This window comes from Salmo trutta, chromosome 1 (assembly GCF_901001165.1).
Source record: "Salmo trutta chromosome 1, fSalTru1.1, whole genome shotgun sequence".
Classification (NCBI taxonomy): domain Eukaryota; kingdom Metazoa; phylum Chordata; class Actinopteri; order Salmoniformes; family Salmonidae; genus Salmo; species Salmo trutta.
In genome coordinates this window covers 1445287-1466388 of record NC_042957.1, presented here as the reverse complement: position 1 = coordinate 1466388, position 21102 = coordinate 1445287, and the positions used below count along the sequence as shown (strand labels likewise).

Genomic DNA, 21102 nt, shown 5'->3' with positions numbered 1-21102 from the left:
GACCTTCTAGGTTGATTCAGGGCTTAACATAGTGATATATATCATTTGGTCAGTATAAATGCCATTTGGACATTTCTTATGCCATTTGGCCATGGTTCACTGACTTTTGACTTCCTATGATCATATATTGCAAATGGACAAAACATATGCCTTATGGGCAAACTCAATAAAATAAGACAAATGTATGTTCATACGGTTGTTATATATGTATAACTGACCAAAAAAATCGAAAACATTTTGAAAACGGTGAATAGAAAACACTTTTTTAGAGGGGGCTGTATTTTATTTTTTGGCATTTTCAAAAATTTACCCTTGAGTCTTGACTTTATGTCCATTTGCAATATGAAATCTATGGTGGAGCGCGCTCTCCATCTTTGGGATTTTAGTTGTATAACACTTGGCGTTTGCCATATGCCACAAGGTTTGGATCAACTGCCGTCCATTTGAGTGGTATTTGCAATTGAGTATATGTTTCGCCCAATGGCAATAAGTTGCCATTCATTTTTGTACATTTCATGGGGGTCTTCCCTTACTGTTGCCAATAACAGGGATGTTGGCCTTGTTGGGTGTATAGGCTACTACTGGTGAATGTAGGCTACGACTGGTGAATGTAGGCTACTACTGGTGAATGTAGTCTACTACTGGTACTACTGGTGAATGTAGGCTACTACTGGTGAATGTAGGCTACTACTGGTACTACTGGTGAATGTAGACTACTACTGGTGCTACTGGTGAATGTAGACTACTACTGGTACTACTGGTGAATGTAGGCTACTACTGGTACTACTGATGAATGTAGGCTACTACTGGTGAATGTAGGCTACTACTGGTGCTACTGGTGAATGTAGGCTACTACTGGTACTACTGGTGAATATATGTAATGGGGATTCTGGAGATTCTGTGCATTTGAGCCACACTCCTCTTATTTTTGGACCATGGCATCCCCGCGACCTCTTCAATGGATTAGTCCACTGCATCCCCGCGACCTCTTCAATGGATTAGTCCACTGCATCCCCGCGGCCTCTTCAATGGATTAGTCCACTGCATCCCTGCGACCTCTTCAATGGATTAGTCCACTGCATCCCTGCGACCTCTTCAATGGATTAGTCCACTGCATCCCCGCGGCCTCTTCAATGGATTAGTCCACTGCATCCCCGCGGCCTCTTCAATGGATTAGTCCACTGCATCCCCGCGGCCTCTTCAATGGATTAGTCCAATGCACCCCCGCGGCCTCTTCAATGGATTAGTCCACTGCATCCCCGCGGCCCCTTCAATGGATTAGTCCACTGCATCCCCGCGGCCTCTTCAATGGATTAGTCCACTGAGACAGGCGAAAATCACACAGCTGTCGTGTGGCATGAACATGTTTGTGTATACTGAACAGAAATATTAAAGCAACATGTAAAGTGTTGGTCCCATGTTTCATGAGCTGAAATAAAAACATCCCAGAATTATTCCATTTGAACAAAAAGCTTATTTCTCTCAAATTTGTTTTACCTCTCTGTTAGTGAGCATTTCTTCTTTGCCAAGATAATCCATCCACCTGACAGGGGTGGCATATCTCCCAGTGTCTGGTAGAAAGCAGACTGAGACAGGTTTTCCTCTTTTTTATCCTGAAAACCTCTCCAGTCCTTAACGATTACAAGCATACCCATAACATGATGCAGCCACCACTATGCTTGAAAATATGGAGAGTTGTACTCATTAATGTGTTGTATTGGATTTGCCCCAAACATAACACTTTGTATTCAGGATAACACTTTGTATTCAGGACAAAAAATGAATTGCTTTGCCACATTTTTTTGCAGAATTACTTTAGTGTCTTGTTGCAAACAGGATCAATGTTTTGGAACATTTTTATTCTGTACAAGCTTCATTTTTTTCATTCTGTCATTTAGGTTAGTATTGTGGAGAAACTACAATGTTGTTGAGCCATCCTCAGTGTCACACCCATTAAAACCTGTAACTATTTTAAAGTCACTATTGACCTCATGGTGAAATCTTGAGCGGTGTCCTTCCTCTCCGGCAACTGAGTTAGGAAGGACGCCTGTATCTTTGTAGCGACTGGGTGTATTGATACACCATCCAAAGTGTAATTAATAATAACTTCACCATGCTTAAAGGGATATTCAATGTCTGCTTTAAAAAAAAAAATTGTACCCATCTACCAATAGGTGCCCTTCTTCGCGAGGCATTGGAAAACCTCCCTGGTCTTTGTGGTTGAATCTGTGTTGTGAAATTCACTGCTCGACTGAGGGACCTTACAGATAATTGTATATGTGTGGGGTACAGCACAGGAGATTGGTGTCACCTTTAATTGGGGAGGAATGGTATCAAATACATGGTTTTCAGTAAACAATGTCTGCTCAAAGCTTGAATTATCCTTGTCGACAAAGAGCTGATTGAATACCTGCCATAGTGTATCTACAGCTGCTGTTCATATTTACACTACAGAACACTGGGCTCACAAGCCCTGTTTAATGGTCGTTATCCTCTGTAGGACCAGCAAGCTGTCTGTAGACATCTCCCGTCAGGTGTGACCGTGGCTATGATCTGGGCGGCCCTGGAGGATGAGAGGAGAGGAAGAGAACGGATGATACAGATAAATACTACAGTTGAAGTCGGAAGTTTACATACACCTTAGCCAAATACATTTAAACTCAGTTTTTCACAATTTCTGACATTTAATCCTAGTAAAAATTCCTTGTCTTAGGTCAGTTAGGATCCCCACTTTATTTTAAGAATGTGAAATGTCAGAATAATAGTAGAGAGAATGATTTATTTCAGCTTTTATTTCTTTCATCACATTCCCAGTGGGTCAGAAGTTTACATACACTCAATTAGTATTTGGTAGCATTGCCTTTAAAGTCTTTAACTTGGGTCAAACTTTTCGGGGAAAGCCTTCCACAAGCTTCCCACAATAAGTTGGGTGAATTTTGGCCCATTCCTCCTGACAGAGCTGGTGTAAATGAGTCAGGTTTGTAGGCCTCCTTGCTCACACACACTTTTTCAGTTCTGCCCACAAATTTTCTATGGGATTGTGGTCAGTCACACCTGGGACACACCTTTAAAATATGTTAACAGTCACACCTGGGACACACCTTTAAAATATGTTAACAGTCACACCTGGGACACACCTTTAAATATGATAACAGTCACACCTGAGACACACCTTTAAATATGATAAGTCACACCTGGGACACACCTTTAAATAGATAACAGTCAACCTGTAATATAGAAATCAGGCTCATGCTTTACCTTATAGTCCCCTTTCCTTTGCTATTTGTCCCTAAAGTTTAAGGTCTTGTTTTCGCTGTCATGCTACAATACCTGTCTGACAGCGTAGGACCGCCCTCTTTTCCTTTATCCCCTCACGTGATTGAAGGAACAGTGGGTCCCTCGATGCAGGTGTGTTAACCTGGAAGAAGTGAAACCAATTAACATATTCAGGAAGAGACAACACACACTGTAGAAAAAAATGAATAAATCCAAAACTGAGGATTAAATGCAAAATAAAGAGGTTTATTAAAACACCATGGTGACCCCCAAGAAAGAAAGTGCATAAATGAAAGGTGAAAACAAAAACAAACGTTTGGGCCTCAGGCATCATTGTCTCGTCATCATTGTGTATGTTGGCACTCACACCCCTGGCTTCTATTTCAAGGATAATTGCACGTCACATGATCAAGGAAGAAAACGCATCAGAAAAATCTATGAATCAGTACCTCGTGGAATAGAATACGTGATCTAGACTATATACAAAATATACAAAAGTGGACAGAGAAATATCATCAATTATTGCTTTTACATATACCACGTGAACCATTTCCTCAGAATAAATAAGACAGGATGGTATGAGTAGGCAGCTAGAAACACCACTAGATGGCGGTATCGAACACCAATAAGAGGCAATATACTATTTAAAGTAAACACTTCAATAACTTTCTTGTACTGTGTTTTTTTTGTGGGGGGGCACCATGATGTTCTAATAAACATCTTTGTTTTGCATTCAAGACTCCGTTTTAGATGTAATCCATGTTTTCGACAGTGTGCGAGTCTCCCTCTCTACCTGAATTCTTATTTTGACTCCTACACACCTGGATCAGACACTATTGTAACAACTGTCGTTAGAAGAAGGGGACCAAAGCCCAGCGAGGTTAGTGTTCATCATTATTTAATACTGAGAACACCAGAACAAAAATAACAAACACAAAAAACCAACAGTTCTGTCAGGTAACAGATAACAAAACAAAAAACAACAACCCACTAACACAAGTGGGAAAAGGCTGCCTAAGTATGGTTCCCAATTAGAGACAACGATGGTCAGCTGCCTCTGATTGGAAACCACACTCAGCCAAAACAAAGAAATAGAAAAACTAGATTGCCCACCCCACATCACACCCTGACCTAACCAAACTAGAGGAAAATAAACGTGTCTAAGGTCAGGGCGTGACAACTATTCAGTAGCAAGGAGCTTGAGGCCGTGAGGACGAAACGTAAAGCTTATTAAATATCAGTGATACTATCAAGAGCAGTGTGCAGGTTTCCTTTTTTTTCCCTTCATCTTGTTCAATTGTTGCCATGCACCTGCAAATAAGATTGCTCAGATGTGCGAGTGTCTTTTGAATTTCGTAGTAAGGAGCTTAAAAGACGGCCTCCTATCACTCATAGCATATTCAACAATTCAAACATCCAATGTACACTACCGTTCAAAATGTTGGGGTCACTTAGAAATGTCCTTGTTTTTGAAAGCAATTTTTTTCTGACCATTAAAATAACATCAAATTGATCAGAAATAAAGTGTTGACATTGTTAATGTTGTAAATGACTATTGTAGCTGGAAACGGCACAGAGGCCCATTATCAACAACCATCACTCCTGTGTTCCAATGGCACGTTGTGTTAGCTAATCCAAGTTTATCATTTTAAAAGACCAATTGATCATTAGAAAACCATTTTGCAATTATGTTAGCACAGCTGAAAACTGTTGTTCTGATTAAAGAAGCAATAAAACTGGCCTTCTTTAGACTAGTTGAGTATCTGGAGCATCAGCATTTGTGGGTTCGATTACAGGATCAAAATGTCCAGAAACAAAGACCTTTCTTCTGAAACTCGTCAGTCTATTCTTGTTCTGAGAAATTATGGCTATTCCATGCGAGAAATTGCCAAGAAACTGAAGATCTCGTACAATGCTGTGTACTACTCCCTTCACAGAACAGCGCGAACTGGCTCTAACCAGAATAGAAAGAGGAGTGGGAGGCCCCGGTGCACAACTGAGCAAATATTTGGGGTTTTTGTTCTTTATTTTGGTTAGGCCAGGGTGTTACATTGGGTGGGCGTTCTATGTTCCTTTTTCTATGTTTTTGTATTTCTTTGTTTTGGGCCGTGTGTGGCTCCCAATTAGGCACAGCTGAAGCTCGTTGTTGCTGATTGGGAGTCACACATAAGGAGCCTGCTTTTCCTTTGGGTTTTGTGGGTAATTGTTTCTGTTGGTGTTTTGCACCTGACAGGACTGTTTTGGCTGTCAGTTTTCTTTCTTTCTTTTTGTATAGTGTTCACATTGTTCTAATAAAATTCTAATGATGAACACATCCTCCGCTGCACCTTGGTCTACTTCCACAGACAGCCGTTACGTCGCCGTCATTGTTGCTTCATAATTACATTTAGCATCATTGAAAAACACATCCCAGCATTTCCACAGCAGTCGACGTTTCACATGATCATGAAAGAAACAAAAGCATTATCTGTAGTTGGTTTTTCAATATAAAACTTGGTGAAATAATGTCAGTGTATGAGTACTTTTTGAACTTTTCTAGGACATTTTAACAATACCGCAATAATACTGATAACTGTGATAATACTGATTGTCACATCCTGACCATAGTAAGTTGTTAGTTTCTATGGTAGAGTAGATCAGGGCGTGACAGGGGGTCTACTCTAAGTCTGTTTTTGTATTTCTATGTTTAGTTTCTAGGTTTGTATTTCTAGGTTGGTTTTTGTTTGGCATGACCTCCAATTAGAGGCAGCAGGGTTGTCGTTGTCTCTAATTGGAGGTCATATTTAAGTTGATGTTTGTCCCACTGGTGTTTTGTGGGTGATTATATTTTGAGTAGTGTGTTTTCTTCTCTGCGTCACGGTTTGTTGTTTTTGTGTTTCAAGTATTGAAGTGTATTGCATTCAGTTTCACGTTTAATAAATATGTGGAACGAAACCGACGCTGCATTTTGGTCCGATCCTTCTAACAGCCGTGACACTGATAACCGTGAAAATACTGATAACTGTGATAATACTGATAACTGTGATAATACTGATAACTGTGATAATACTGATAACAGCGATAATTTTGATCACTATAATGGTGATATGAAATGTTCATACTGTTTCATCTCCACAATAGCGTTACCTTGGGGTTACAGTAGGGTTACCTTGGGGTTACAGTAGGGTTACCTTGGGGTTACAGTAGGGTTACCTTGGGGTTACAGTAGGGTTACAGTAGGGTTACCTTGGTGTTACAGTAGGGTTACAGTAGCGTTACCTTGGGGTTACAGTAGGGTTACCTTGGGGTTACAGTAGGGTTACCTTGGGGTTACAGTAGGGTTACAGTAGGGTTACCTTGGTGTTACAGTAGGGTTACAGTAGCGTTACCTTGGGGTTACAGTAGGGTTACCTTGGGGTTACAGCAGGGTTACCTTGGGGTTACAGTAGAGTTACAGTAGGGTTACCTTGGGGTTACAGTAGGGTTACAGTAGGGTTGCCTTGGTGTTACAGTAGGGTTACCTTGGTGTTACAGTAGGGTTACAGTAGAGTTACAGTAGGGTTACCTTGGTGTTACAGTAGGGTTACCTTGGGGTTACAGTAGGGTTACAGTAGGGTTACAGTAGCGTTACCTTGGGGTTACAGTAGGGTTACCTTGGTGTTACAGTAGCGTTACAGTAGGGTTACCTTGGTGTTATAGTAGGGTTACCTTGGGGTTACAGTAGGGTTACCTTGGTGTTATAGTAGGGTTACCTTGGGGTTACAGTAGGGTTACCTTGGTGTTACAGTAGGGTTACCTTGGTGTTACAGTAGGGTTACAGTAGGGTTACCTTGGTGTTACAGTAGGGTTACAGTAGGGTTACAGTAGCATTACCTTGGTGTTACAGTAGGGTTACAGTAGGGTTACCTTGGTGTTACAGTAGAGTTACCTTGGTGTTACAGTAGGGTTACAGTAGGGTTACCTTGGTGTTACAGTAGGGTTACAGTAGGGTTACAGTAGGGTTACCTTGGTGTTACAGTAGGGTTACAGTAGGGTTACCTTGGTGTTACAGTAGGGTTACAGTAGGGTTACAGTAGCGTTACCTTGGTGTTACAGTAGGGTTACAGTAGCATTACCTTGGGGTTACAGTAGGGTTACCTTGGGGTTACAGTAGGGTTACCTTGGGGTTACAGTAGGGTTACCTTGGGGTTACAGTAGGGTTACAGTAGGGTTACAGTAGGGTTACCTTGGGGTTACAGTAGGGTTACAGTAGGGTTACAGTAGTGTTACCTTGGTGTTACAGTAGGGTTACAGTAGCATTACCTTTTTGTTACAGTAGGGTTACAGTAGGGTGACAGTAGGGTTACAGTAGAGTTATCTTGGTGTTACAGTAGGGTTACGGTAAGGTTACCTTGGGGTTACAGTAGGGTTACTGTAAGGTTACCTTGGGGTTACAGTAGGGTTACAGTAGGGTTACCTTGGGGTTACAGTAGGGTTACCTTGGGGTTACAGTAGGGTTACAGTAGGGTTACCTTGGTGTTATAGTAGGTTTACCTTGGTGTTACAGTAGGGTTACCTTGGTGTTACAGTAGGGTTACCTTGGTGTTACAGTAGGGTTACAGTAGGGTTACCTTGGTGTTACAGTAGGGTTACCTTGGTGTTACAGTAGGGTTACAGTAGGGTTACCTTGGTGTTACAGTAGGGTTACCTTGGTGTTACAGTAGGGTTACAGTAGGGTTACCTTGGTGTTACAGTAGGGTTACAGTAGGGTTACCTTGGGGTTACAGTAGGGTTACAGTAGCATTACCTTGGTGTTACAGTAGGGTTACAGTAGCATTACCTTGGTGTTACAGTAGGGTTACCTTGGTGTTACAGTAGAGTTACAGTAAGGTTACCTTGGTGTTACAGTAGGGTTACCTTGGGGTTACAGTAGGGTTACAGTAGGGTTACCTTGGGGTTACAGTAGGGTTACCTTGGTGTTACAGTAGGGTTACAGTAGCGTTACCTTGGGGTTACAGTAGGGTTACCTTGGGGTTACAGTAGGGTTACCTTGGGGTTACAGTAGGGTTACCTTGGTGTTACAGTAGGGTTACCTTGGTGTTACAGTAGAGTTACCTTGGTGTTACAGTAGCGTTACAGTAGGGTTACCTTGGGGTTACAGTAGGGTTACAGTAGGGCTACCTTTGTGTTACAGTAGGGTTACAGTAGGGTTACAGTAGGGTTACCTTGGTGTTACAGTAGGGTTACAGTAGCGTTACAGTAGGGTTACCTTGGGGTTACAGTAGGGTTACCTTGGTGTTACAGTAGGGTTACCTTGGGGTTACAGTAGCATTACCTTGGTGTTACAGTAGGGTTACAGTAGGGTTACCTTGGTGTTACAGTAGGGTTACAGTAGCATTACCTTGGTGTTATAGTAGGGTTACAGTAGCGTTACCTTGGGGTTACAGTAGCATTACCTTGGTGTTACAGTAGGGTTACAGTAGGGTTACCTTGGTGTTACAGTAGGGTTACCTTGGTGTTACAGTAGGGTTAAAGTAGGGTTACAGTAAGGTTACCTTGGGGTTACAGTAGGGTTACCTTGGTGTTACAGTAGGGTTATAGTAGGGTTACAGTAGGGTTACAGTAGGGTTACCTTGGTGTTACAGTAGGGTTACAGTAGGGTTACCTTGGGGTTACAGTAGGGTTACCTTGGTGTTACAGTAGGGTTACAGTAGGGTTACCTTGGTGTTACAGTAGGGTTACAGTAGGGTTACCTTGGTGTTACAGTAGGGTTACCTTGGTGTTACAGTAGGGTTACCTTTGGGTTACAGTAGGGTTACCTTGGTGTTACAGTAGGGTTACAGTAGGGTTACCTTGGGGTTACAGTAGGGTTACAGTAGAGTTATCTTGGTGTTACAGTAGGTTTACAATAAGGTTACCTTGGGGTTACAGTAGGGTTACCTTGGTGTTACAGTAGGGTTACAGTAGGGTTACCTTGGTGTTACAGTAGGGTTACCTTGGGGTTACAGTAGGGTTACAGTAGAGTTACCTTGGGGTTACAGTAGGGTTACCTTGGGGTTACAGTAGGGTTATAGTAGGGTTACCTTGGGGTTACAGTAGGGTTATAGTAGGGTTACCTTGGGGTTACAGTAGGGTTATAGTAGGGTTACCTTGGGGTTACAGTAGGGTTACCTTGATGTTACAGTAGGGTTACAGTAGGGCTACCTTGCGGTTACAGTAGGGTTACCTTGGGGTTACAGTAGGGTTATAGTAGGGTTACCTTGGGGTTACAGTAGGGTTACCTTGGGGTTACAGTAGGGTTACCTTGGGGTTACAGTAGGGTTACCTTGGGGTTACAGTAGAGTTACCTTGGGGTTACAGTAGGGTTACCTTGGGGTTACAGTAGGGTTACCTTGGGGTTACAGTAGGGTTACAGTAGGGTTACCTTGGGGTTACAGTAGGGTTACAGTAGGGTTACAGTAGGGTTACAGTAGAGTTACCTTGGTGTTACAGTAGGGTTACAGTAGGGTTACCTTGGTGTTACAGTAGGGTTATAGTAGGGTTACAGTAGGGTTACCTTGGTGTTACAGTAGGGTTACCTTGGGGTTACAGTAGGGTTACAGTAGGGTTACCTTGGGGTTACAGTAGGGTTACCTTGGTGTTACAGTAGGGTTACAGTAGGGTTACAGTAGAGTTACCTTGGTGTTACAGTAGGGTTACCTTGGGGTTACAGTAGAGTTACAGTAGGGTTACCTTGGTGTTACAGTAGGGTTACCTTGGGGTTACAGTAGGGTTACCTTGGGGTTACAGTAGGGTTACCTTGGGGTTACAGTAGGGTTACAGTAGGGTTGCCTTGGGGTTACAGTAGGGTTACCTTGGGTTTACAGTAGGGTTACCTTGGGTTTACAGTAGGGTTACAGTAGGGTTACCTTGGGTTTACAGTATAGTATATTACAGTGTATTGTACCTTTGAGTTACAGTAGTGTATGTAGTGCAGGAACATCTCAGCCTCCTCATAGCAGCAGCAGCGGGACACTTGGTTCTCCACGCTCCTCTGAATAGGGGTCCACACACGCTCCGTCCAACGCTTATGGAGCAGCTCTCTCTTACGAAGCTCCACCCTTTCCTGCTGGCACAGAAAACGCTCCAGGTCCTGACAGGAAATGACAGGGACGCAGAATGTTATGACGGAGCAAAACTAGTCATTATACCACATAAAAGATACAGAACGTAATGTACTGCAAAAATACGTAAACATATATTAGATCGATAAGGCCTGAAACTCTACCACAACTGATTCGTCTAATCAAGAGTTTGACGGTTAAGCTGAAAAGTTTCATCAGGTGTGTTAGCTCTGGAATAGATCACATGCATAGACTGGCCGGGATTCCCAGAGGAGATGTTGCAGATGAATTGTGGTCACCTTGACAAAGCCAGTCTCTGAAAGAGAGTTGTGGTCACATTGACAAAGCCAGTCTCTGAAAGAGAGTTGTGGTCACATTGACAAAGCCAGTCTCTGAAAGAGAGTTGTGGTCACCTTGACAAAGCCATTCTCTGAGAGAGAGTTGTGGTCACCTTGACAAAGCCATTATCTGAGAGAGAGTCGTGGTCACCTTGACAAAGCCATTATCTGAGAGAGAGTCGTGGTCACCTTGACAAAGCCATTATCTGAGAGAGAGTCGTGGTCACCTTGACAAAGCCGTTCTCTGAAAGAGAGTTGTGGTCACATTGACAAAGCCATTATCTGAGAGAGTCGTGGTCACCTTGACAAAGCCATTATCTGAGAGAGTCGTGGTCACCTTGACAAAGCCAGTCTCTGAGAGAGAGTTGTGGTCACATTGACAAAGCCGTTCTCTGAGAGAGTTGTGGTCACCTTGACAAAGCCATTCTCTGAGAGAGTTGTGGTCACCTTGACAAAGCCATTCTCTGTGTCCAGTAAGGGCTGGGTGATGGCTCTAGCTTCTTGGTTCTCAGATTCTAACTTGACCTGAATGATTGTAGATGAAAAAACACAAACATGAAAGAAATGAGTGTGTGTGTGTGTGTGTGAGAGTGTGTGTGTGTGTGTGTGTGTGTGTGCATGCTTGCGCGTGTGTGTGTGTGTATGTGTGTGTGTGTGTGTGTGTGTGTGTGTGTGTTCGCGTGTGACTGAGTGTGTGCATGGTGCAGTACCTGCAGTCTCCTGAAGGAGGTGTGAGAGAGCCAGTCCACCCACGGCCCTCTGGGAGGTCCAGGAAGCCACACCTCACTCCTCCTCTTCTCTCCTCCTCTTCCTCCTCTTGGGCCAGTCATCCTGACACTTCTCCATACTCCGCTGGGTACCTGGAGCGACACGCAGCTGTACATCAACAACAGCATTTAAACAACAACAACGAGAATCAGAGGTTTACATCACAATGAACTCAATTAGAGGAAGAGTCCATGGGCCATTTCTGGGTCTAAAAAGGGAAGCAGTCAAGGGAAGGAAGAAAGGAAGTCACTTCAGGCTGTTAAGATGCACCCAGACAGGGTTCTCAGACAGGGTTCCCAGACAGGGTTCTCAGACAGGGTTCTCAGACAGGGTTCTCAGACAGGGTTCCAGACAGGGTTCCAGACAGGGTTCTCAGACAGGGTTCTCAGACAGGGTTCTCAGACAGGGTTCTCAGACAGGGTTCCAGACAGGGTTCCAGACAGGGTTCTCAGACAGGGTTCTCAGACAGGGTTCTCAGACAGGGTTCCCAGACAGGGTTCCCAGACAGGGTTCCAGACAGGGTCTAACACAGACATTGTATGAATCACAAATGGTACCCTAATCCCTACATAGTGCACTACTGTTGACCAGGGCCCTATTCCCTACATAGAGCACTACTGTTGACAAGAGCCCTATTCCCTACATAGGGCACTACTGTTGACCAGGGCCCTATTCCCTATATAGGACCCTACTGTTGACCAGGGCCCTATTCCCTATATAGGGCACTACTGTTGACCAGAGCTCTATTCCCTATATTTTTATTTTACCTTTATTTAACTAGGCAAGTCAGTTAAGAACAAATTCTTATTTTCAATGACGGCCTAGGAACAGTGGGTTAACTGCCTTGTTCAGGGGCAGAATGACAGTGGGTTAACCCTTGTTCAGGGGCAGAACGACAGTGGGTTAACTGCCTTGTTCAGGGGCAGAACGACAGTGGGTTAACCCTTGTTCAGGGGCAGAATGACAGTGGGTTAACCCTTGTTCAGGGGCAGAACGACAGTGAGTTAACTGCCTTGTTCAGGGGCACAACGACAGTGGGTTAACCCTTGTTCAGGGGCAGAACGACAGTGAGTTAACCCTTGTTCAAGGGCAGAACGACAGTGAGTTAACTGCCTTGTTCAGGGGCAGAACGACAGTGAGTTAACCCTTGTTCAGGGGCAGAACGACAGTGGGTTAACTGCCTTGTTCAGGGGCAGAACGACAGTGAGTTAACCCTTGTTCAGGGGCAGAACGACAGTGGGTTAACCCTTGTTCAGGGGCAGAACGACAGTGAGTTAACCCTTGTTCAGGGGCAGAACGACAGTGGGTTAACCCTTGTTCAGGGGCAGAACGACAGAGGGTTAACCCTTGTTCAGGGGCAGAACGACAGTGGGTTAACTGCCTTGCTCAGGGGCAGAACGACAGTGAGTTAACCCTTGTTCAGGGGCAGAACGACAGTGAGTTAACCCTTGTTCAGGGGCAGAACGACAGAGGGTTAACCCTTGTTCAGGGGCAGAACGGGAGACTGTTGAAAAACGAAATGGTGTATCTCAAGACATTTCATCCCTGCAAAATGTATATTACACAAAGATAGAATGAACATTTTTTTTACCAATAGTCTTACCGTAGACGTGAGGAGACCTTGGGGAGCAGACGTATGGAACATGATCAGACCGGCTGCACCACTGTCCTTAACAGGCATGTCTGGGATGAGAATGAAATGAAAATAGGTTTACCTGATAGAAAGGTATAACCTCTCTAGGATAGGGGGCAGTATTTTCACATCCGGATAAAAAACGTACCGATTTAATCTGGTTATTACTACTGCCCAGAAACTAGAATATGCATATAATTGTTTGATTTGGATAGAAAACACTCCAAAGTTTCTAAAACTGTTTGAATGTTGTCTGTGAGTATAACAGAACTCATATGGCAGGCCAAAACCTGAGAAGATTCTGTACAGGAAGTGCCCTCTCTGACCATTTCTTGGCCTTCTACACTCTCTTTATTGAAAACTGAGGATCTCTGCTGTAACGTGACACTTTGTAAGGCTCCCATAGGCTCTCAGAAGGCGGCAGAACGTTGAATGATGACTTTGCAGCCCATGGCTGAAAAACAGTAGCGCATTTGGTAAGTGGTCGATCTGAGAACAATGAGACGGGGCGCGCGTGCACATGAAGAGTCCATTTTAGATTTTGAGTATTTGAACGAAAACAGGGTTTTCCAGTCGGAATATTATCGCTTTTTTACGAGAAAAATCGCATAAAAATGTATTTTAAACAGCGTTTGACATGCTTCGAAGTACGGTAATGGAATATTTAGAAATTTTTTGTCACGATACGCGTCCGCGCGTCACCGTTCGGATAGTGTCTTGAACGCAAAAACAAAACAGAGGATATTTGAACATAACTATGGATTATTTTGAACCAAAACAACATTTGTGGATGAAGTAGAAGTCCTGGGAGTGCATTCTGACGAAGAACAGCAAAGGTAATCCAATTTTTCTTATAGTAAATCTGAGTTTGGTGAGTGCCAAACTTGGTGGCTGTCAAAATAGCTAGCCCGTGATGGCGAGCTATCTACTCAGAATATTGCAAAATGTGCTTTTGCCGAAAAGCTATTTTAAAATTGGACACCGCGATTGCATAAAGGAGTTCTGTATCTATAAATCTTAAAATAATTGTTATGTTTTTTTGTGAACGTTTATCGTGAGTAATTTAGTAAATTCACCGGAAGTTTGCGGTGGGTATGCTAGTTCTGAACGTCACATGCTAATGTAAAAAGCTGGTTTTTGATATAAATATGAACTTGATTTAACAAAACAAAACGATTTCGTCCCACATACCCTACAGTGCATTCGGGAAAGTATCCATACCCCTTTTTCTACACTTTGTTAGGTTACAGCTTCATTCTAAAATGGATGAAATAGTTATTTTCCTCATCAATCTACACACAATATCCCATAATGACATCACAATACCCCATAATGACATCACAATACCCCATAATGGCATCACAATACCCCATAATGACAAAGCGAAAATCGGGTTTTTTAAACATTTTTGGCAAATGTTGACGCACCTGTATTTGGGGACTTTCTCCCATTCTTCTCTGCAGATCCTCTCAAGCTCTGTCAGGTTGGACGGGGAGCGTTGCTGTACAGTTATTTTCAGGTCACTCCAGAGATGTTTGATCGGGTTCAAGTCCGGGCTCTGGCTGGGCCACTCAAGGATATTCAGAGACTTGTCCCGAAGCAACTCCTGCGTTGTCTTGGCTGTGTGCTTAGGGTCGTTGCCCTGTTGGAAGGTGAACCTTCACCCCAGTCTGAGGTCCTGAGCGCTCTGGAGCAGGTTTTCATCAAGGATCTCTCTGTATTTTGCTCCGTTCATCTTTCCCTCAATCCTGACTAGTCTCCCAGTCCCTGCCGCTGAAAAACATTCCCACAGCATGATACTGCCACCACCATGCTTCACTGTAGGGATGGTGACAGGTTTCTTCCAGACGTGAGGTTGACATTCATGCAAAAGAGTTCAATCTTGGTTTCATCAGACCAGAGAATCTTGTTTCTCATGGTCTGAGAGTCCTTTAGGTGCCTTTTGGCAAACTCTTAAGCGGGCTGTCGTGTGCCTTTTACAGAGGAGTGGCTTCCGTCTGGCCACTCTACCATAAAGGCCTGATTTGGTGGAGTGCTGCAGAGATGGTTGTCCTTCTGGAAGGTTTTCCCATCTCCACAGAGGAACTCTGATGCTCTGTCAGAGAGACCATTGGGTTCTTGGCCACCTCCCTGACCAAGGCCCTTCTCCCCCGATTGCTCAGTTTGGCCGGGCGGCCACCTCTAGGATGAGTCTTAGTGGTTCCAAACTTCTTCCATTTCAAAATGATGGAGGCCACTGTGTTCTTGGGGACCTTCAATGCTGCAGAAATGTTTTGGTACCCTTCCCAGATCTGTGCCTCGACAAAATCCTGTCTCGGAGCTCTACGGACAATTCCTTCAACCTCATGGCTTGGTTTTTGCTCTGACATGTACTGTCAACTGTGGGACCTTATATAGACAGGTGTGTGCCTTTCCAAATCATGTCCAATCAATTTAATTTACCACAGGTAGACTCCAAGTTGTTGAAACATCTCAAGGATGATCAAAGGAAACAGGATGCAGCTGAGCTCAATTTCGAGTCTCATATCAAAGGGTCTGAAAACTTATATAAATGAGGATCTGTTTTTTATATTTTATAAATTTGCTAAAATTTCTAAAAAACTGTTTTCACTTTGTCATTATGGGGTATTGTGTGTGGATTGATGAGGAAAAGTATTTATTTAATCAATTTCAGAATAAGGCTGTAATGTAACAAAATGTGGAAAAGGTCAAGGGGGTCTGAATACTTTCAGAATGCACTGTAAGCATAGAGATCCTATTCAATATTTAGACATCTCTAAAATGTCAAAGACATAAAGGTTTAGGCTGTAGGATGGATAGTGTTAGACATTTTGCTCATGGCTGCTAATTCTAATGCATGCCCTATAATAGTGCACTAAATTATTTATTTGACACATCGTTGATCACATGCTACACATCATCAAATACAGTATATTGAGGAACAATTTACAGATAGTGTAGGCAGTCACAGAAAGACAGATAAACAGCTTGATTCTACTGTGTGTTTAGCAGAGATGTTCTGTGTATAAAGAGACATTGAAGGGCCAAAAAAAAAACACATATAAGAAAACACTTAGCTGTTCTACAAGTGGTCTGAGGTAGTCTGTGAATCAGGAGCGTTTCAGTGCAACTTTACTAATGATGGTTTTGGGAAACAGATCGGAGAACATAGACTTAAGATGCTTTTGGGAAACCAGACCCAGCTGTGTCCCACGCGCGCAGGGCCGAATTTAGAAGCCCTGGGGCTTCGGTTCGGGTTTTTTAATTATCTGTTGTTTTTTTTTAGAACATTGAGAGCGGACTCTTGTGGTTGTGTATAAAAAAATTCAATAATTATTTTTTTTTTTGTATTTTGGTGTTTTTCGCCTCTTGGGCCCCCTAATCAGTTATCTAATAAAGGCAGGGCCCCAGTTACCCACATGGGCCCCGTACCTCCTCTCCTCCCCCCATCTGATGTTTAGCAGAGCGGGCCTGGGCCCAGGGGCTTCAGTAAGCCCCTGCATTAATCTGTCCCTGCACCTGCATTAATCTGTCCCTGCACCTGCATTAATCTGTCCCTGCACGTGCGCAAAATCATTGATGGACAAGTTCCTTCACATGAAGTCAAGTTGTGAGTGCCAATGGGTATGTTCATAAAGTTGTTTGCTGCATTTTTTTACAATTTTTTTTGTATGCAAACTTAACTTTGAAACTTGAAGTCGGAAATTAAAGAAGTCAAGCAAGGAGATGGAGCTACAAAGACAGAGATTGAAGAAACAACAGAACAGTGTTCTGGTCTCACAGGAGACACAACAACAGAGAACAGTGTTCTGGTCTCATTGTAGAAACAACAACAGAACAGTGTTCTGGTCTCACAGGAGAAACAACAGAGAACAGTGTTCTGGTCTCACAGGAGAAACAACAGAGAACAGTGTTCTGGTCTCACAGTAGAAACAACAGAGAACAGTGTTCTGGTCTCACAGTAGAAACAACAGAGAACAGTGTTCTGGTCTCACAGTAGAAACAACAGAGAACAGTGTTCTGGTCTCACAGTAGAAACAACAGAGAACAGTGCTCTGAACACAAGAATTTCACTACACCCAGAATAACAATTAGCTAAATATGTGTATGCGACGAATAAAATGTTAGTTGATTATGGTGTCACAGGAGACACCTGGTGACATTGGGGCCCGGTGGAAGCCACACACTCATGACAACCAACAATAACACACCACTACAGCTGGGTAAGGGAAGGAACAATAACACACCACTACAGCTGGGTAAGGGAAGGAACAATAACACACCACTACAGCTGGGTAAGGGAAGGAACAATAACACACCACTACAGCTGGGTAAGGGAAGGAACAATAACACACCACTACAGCTGGGTAAGGGAAGGACCAATAACACACCACTACAGCTGGGTAAGGGAAGGAACAATAACACACCACTACAGCTGGGTAAGGGAAGGAACAATAACAAAGGCCACAACTAAGGAAATGAAACACAGGACAAACGTTAGACAACGCTGGAAAGAAACAGGAACGAAGATATCCAAAGCAGCTATCGGAGCTGACAAACCCTCAACAGAGAAAGCGGCAACTAAACTGTTGCAAGAAAACAAGAATACAAATCATCAGAAAGGGACAAATCCAGAACGGAACGAGAGACTCGTTAGAACAGGATGAAGGAAAACAATCAAGAATCAAAAGATGGCCGAAGACATCTTGCTAGACTAAGAAGTAGAATTACTAGAACTAAGACTTTACTGAAAGACACTGACCCGACACCCCAGTTCCAGTCTGAAACCAGTCCTTTCCCTTTCAGACAAAGAATTGTGTTTTTGTTGTTTTAATAAAATACTAAATTAACTAACACACGAAGAACACCCACAATGCACTAACACACGAAGAACACCCACAATGCACTAACACACGAAGAACACCCACAATGCACTAACACACGAAGAACACACTGAACTCAGGTATAATGTATTAACACATGAAGAACACACTGAACTCAGGTATAATGTATTAACACATGAAGAACACACTGAACTCAGGTATAATGTATTATTTTGCCATTTTCTTTTGAAATTAGAAACGGTTTTAATCGTTTGCTTCATTCTTCACAATAATGTGTATTAGAGCCATTTTACATAAAGGAGAGAAAATCTATAGAAATGTATAGAAAATGCTTAGTATGTATAGAAATGTATAGAAAATGCTTAGTATGTATAGAAACTGTTTTTATGTTAATTATTTATATTAGAAACCCTTTATTGTTATTGGAACACCTTTTGGGTTTACCTGCAGCGTAGCATATAGGGGGTTATGGGTAAAGATGGACTTAGAGCTGGATTGGAACACCTTTTGGGTTTACCTGCAGCGTAGCATATCAGGGGGGTTATGGGTAAAGATGGACTTAGAGCTGGATTGGAACACCTTTTGGGTTTACCTGCAGCGTAGCATATCAGGGGGGTTATGGGTAAAGATGGACTTAGAGCTGGATTGGAACACCTTTTGGGTTTACCTGCAGCGTAGCATATAGGGGGTTATGGGTAAAGATGGACTTAGAGCTGGATTGGAACACCTTTTGGGTTTACCTGCAGCGTAGCATATAGGGGGTTATGGGTAAAGATGGACTTAGAGCTGGATTGGAACACCTTTTGGGTTTACCTGCAGCGTAGCATATAGGGGGTTATGGGTAAAGACGGACTTAGAGCTGGATTGGAACACCTTTTGGGTTTACCTGCAGCGTAGCATATAGGGGGTTATGGGTAAAGATGGACTTAGAGCTGGATTGGAACACCTTTTGGGTTTACCTGCAGCGTAGCATATCAGGGGGGTTATGGGTAAAGATGGACTTAGAGCTGGATTGGAACACCTTTTGGGTTTACCTGCAGCGTAGCATATCAGGGGGGTTATGGGTAAAGATGGACTTAGAGCTGGATTGGAACACCTTTTGGGTTTACCTGCAGCGTAGCATATCAGGGGGTTATGGGTAAAGATGGACTTAGAGCTGGATTGGAACACCTTTTGGGTTTACCTGCAGCGTAGCATATAGGGGGTTATGGGTAAAGATGTAGGGGGTTATGGGTAAAGATGGACTTAGAGCTGGATTGGAACACCTTTTGGGTTTACCTGCAGCGTAGCATATCAGGGGGTTATGGGTAAAGATGGACTTAGAGCTGGATTGGAACACCTTTTGGGTTTACCTGCAGCGTAGCATATAGGGGGGTTATGGGTAAAGATGGACTTAGAGCTGGATTGGAACACCTTTTGGGTTTACCTGCAGCGTAGCATATAGGGGGTTATGGGTAAAGATGGACTTAGAGCTGGATTGGAACACCTTTTGGGTTTACCTGCAGCGTAGCATATCAGGGGGGTTATGGGTAAAGATGGACTTAGAGCTGGATTGGAACACCTTTTGGGTTTACCTGCAGCGTAGCATATCAGGGGGGTTATGGGTAAAGATGGACTTAGAGCTGGATTGGAACAAGTGCAACATGAAGACGCCTAAGAGAAACAACCCACTTAATTTCTCTTGTTTAATTTTTATTTTTTAATCTTTTGTTTTACCCTTCATCAAACTGGAATCTATGTGACAAACCTGGACCTTTGTCACTAAGAAATAACCTTTCGAATTGAACAAAAACAATAACTTAAGTCTCCCGGGAAACGAGTTGGAGCCGTGCCAGAATCAGGGCCTAAAGAAAGGGAAATGATTTGGCTTAGATTTTAATTTTTCCAAAAAGATAGGATTGCAATTAATGATATATACACATTGGTTTGTTGACGAATATAACATATTCAATTTAGCCCATCAGAACCCCAAAGTATAAAGCTTGTTTTGCTCCATTGTTTGTAAACATTTGAATTGTAAACAAACACTGTATAATATCAAAACATAATGTTGATATCATGGAAGGACATTCCTCGCGTCCATAGCTCTGTCCATGCATTTGAGAGTGATTACATTTCTAGAGTCCCATCTCACAGCTGTTTCTTATTAAAAACAGCGGCAGGTTGTTTTTCTTTGTTTTAACTCCAGATTGTCCCTAAATAAATGGCCTCTATGATCACTCACCTGCGGAGTTCACCGGAGGAGGTTGGAACGAACAAAATCCATCACCTGAACAGGTGTCGCGTTTCACCGAGAGGTCGGAGCTCGTCACCAGGTAACCCGACACAAGAGAGGACGAGGTGGAGCGTCCACATCTACAATCGGGCCTAAACTTTTATATTGGTATTAGTAAATAGGTATTAGAACTTCAACAACAACAAACAAACTAAAAGTTATTCTACGAGTAGGCCTAGTAATCCTGTTTTAATTTTTTTTTTTGGCTAAACTAAAAATGTCGTTTGAGTTGAAGTCAGAAAAGTAGGTGGCCTAAACTTGCAAGGAGATAGAAAACTCAGGACGAAGGAAATGGGGAATTGGGGACCGTGTTCTGTAGGCTACTTACGGTAGGATTTAGCCCCGGTTTGAGTCCCACTTGCTTTACAGCACGGAGAGTAGTAGTTACCCGCTCCGTGCCTGATCTCCCGGTCTGCTTCTTCTCTGGAGGGAAGTCCGGTGTCCCGCCGTTGTCAAGGTGATGTCACACAAACCGAGTAGAATGTCGGAATCAATGTTTTTTTTTTTTTTTTTTACACAACAGTGTTCTAGTGGGCGTGTTGATTTTACAGCACCGGACAATACCCCCCCCGCCCACAAATGTAAGTCATGTATATGTGACCAATAAAATTTGATTTACTTTAGACCAGAGCCCTATTCCCTATATAGTGCACTACTATAGACCAGAGCCCTATTCCCTATATAGTGCACTACTATAGACCAGGGCCCTATTCCCTATATAGTGGTACTACTATAGACCAGAGCCCTATTCCCTATATAGTACACTACTATAGACCAGAGCCCTATTCCCTATATAGTGGTACTACTATAGACCAGAGCCCTATTCCCTATATAGTGGTACTACTATAGACCAGAGCCCTATTCCCTATATAGTGCACTACTATAGACCAGAGCCCTATTCCCTATA

General features: G+C 43.1%; 1 protein-coding gene across 1 annotated transcript; it reads right to left on the bottom strand.

The window, feature by feature from the left end:
* Positions 1 to 2282: 2282 nt before the first annotated feature.
* fam228a (family with sequence similarity 228 member A) lies at positions 2283 to 20652 on the bottom strand. The gene is made up of 9 exons (XM_029776635.1): positions 20524 to 20652; positions 20145 to 20292; positions 19720 to 19764; positions 13047 to 13126; positions 11386 to 11535; positions 11087 to 11200; positions 10181 to 10366; positions 3331 to 3418; positions 2283 to 2563 (listed from the first exon to the last, which is right to left on the bottom strand). The coding sequence occupies exons 4-9, from the start codon at positions 13122 to 13124 to the stop codon at positions 2547 to 2549; spliced, it is 633 nt and encodes a 210-aa protein (XP_029632495.1). The 5' UTR covers positions 13125 to 13126; positions 19720 to 19764; positions 20145 to 20292; positions 20524 to 20652; the 3' UTR covers positions 2283 to 2546.
* Positions 20653 to 21102: the final 450 nt, after the last annotated feature.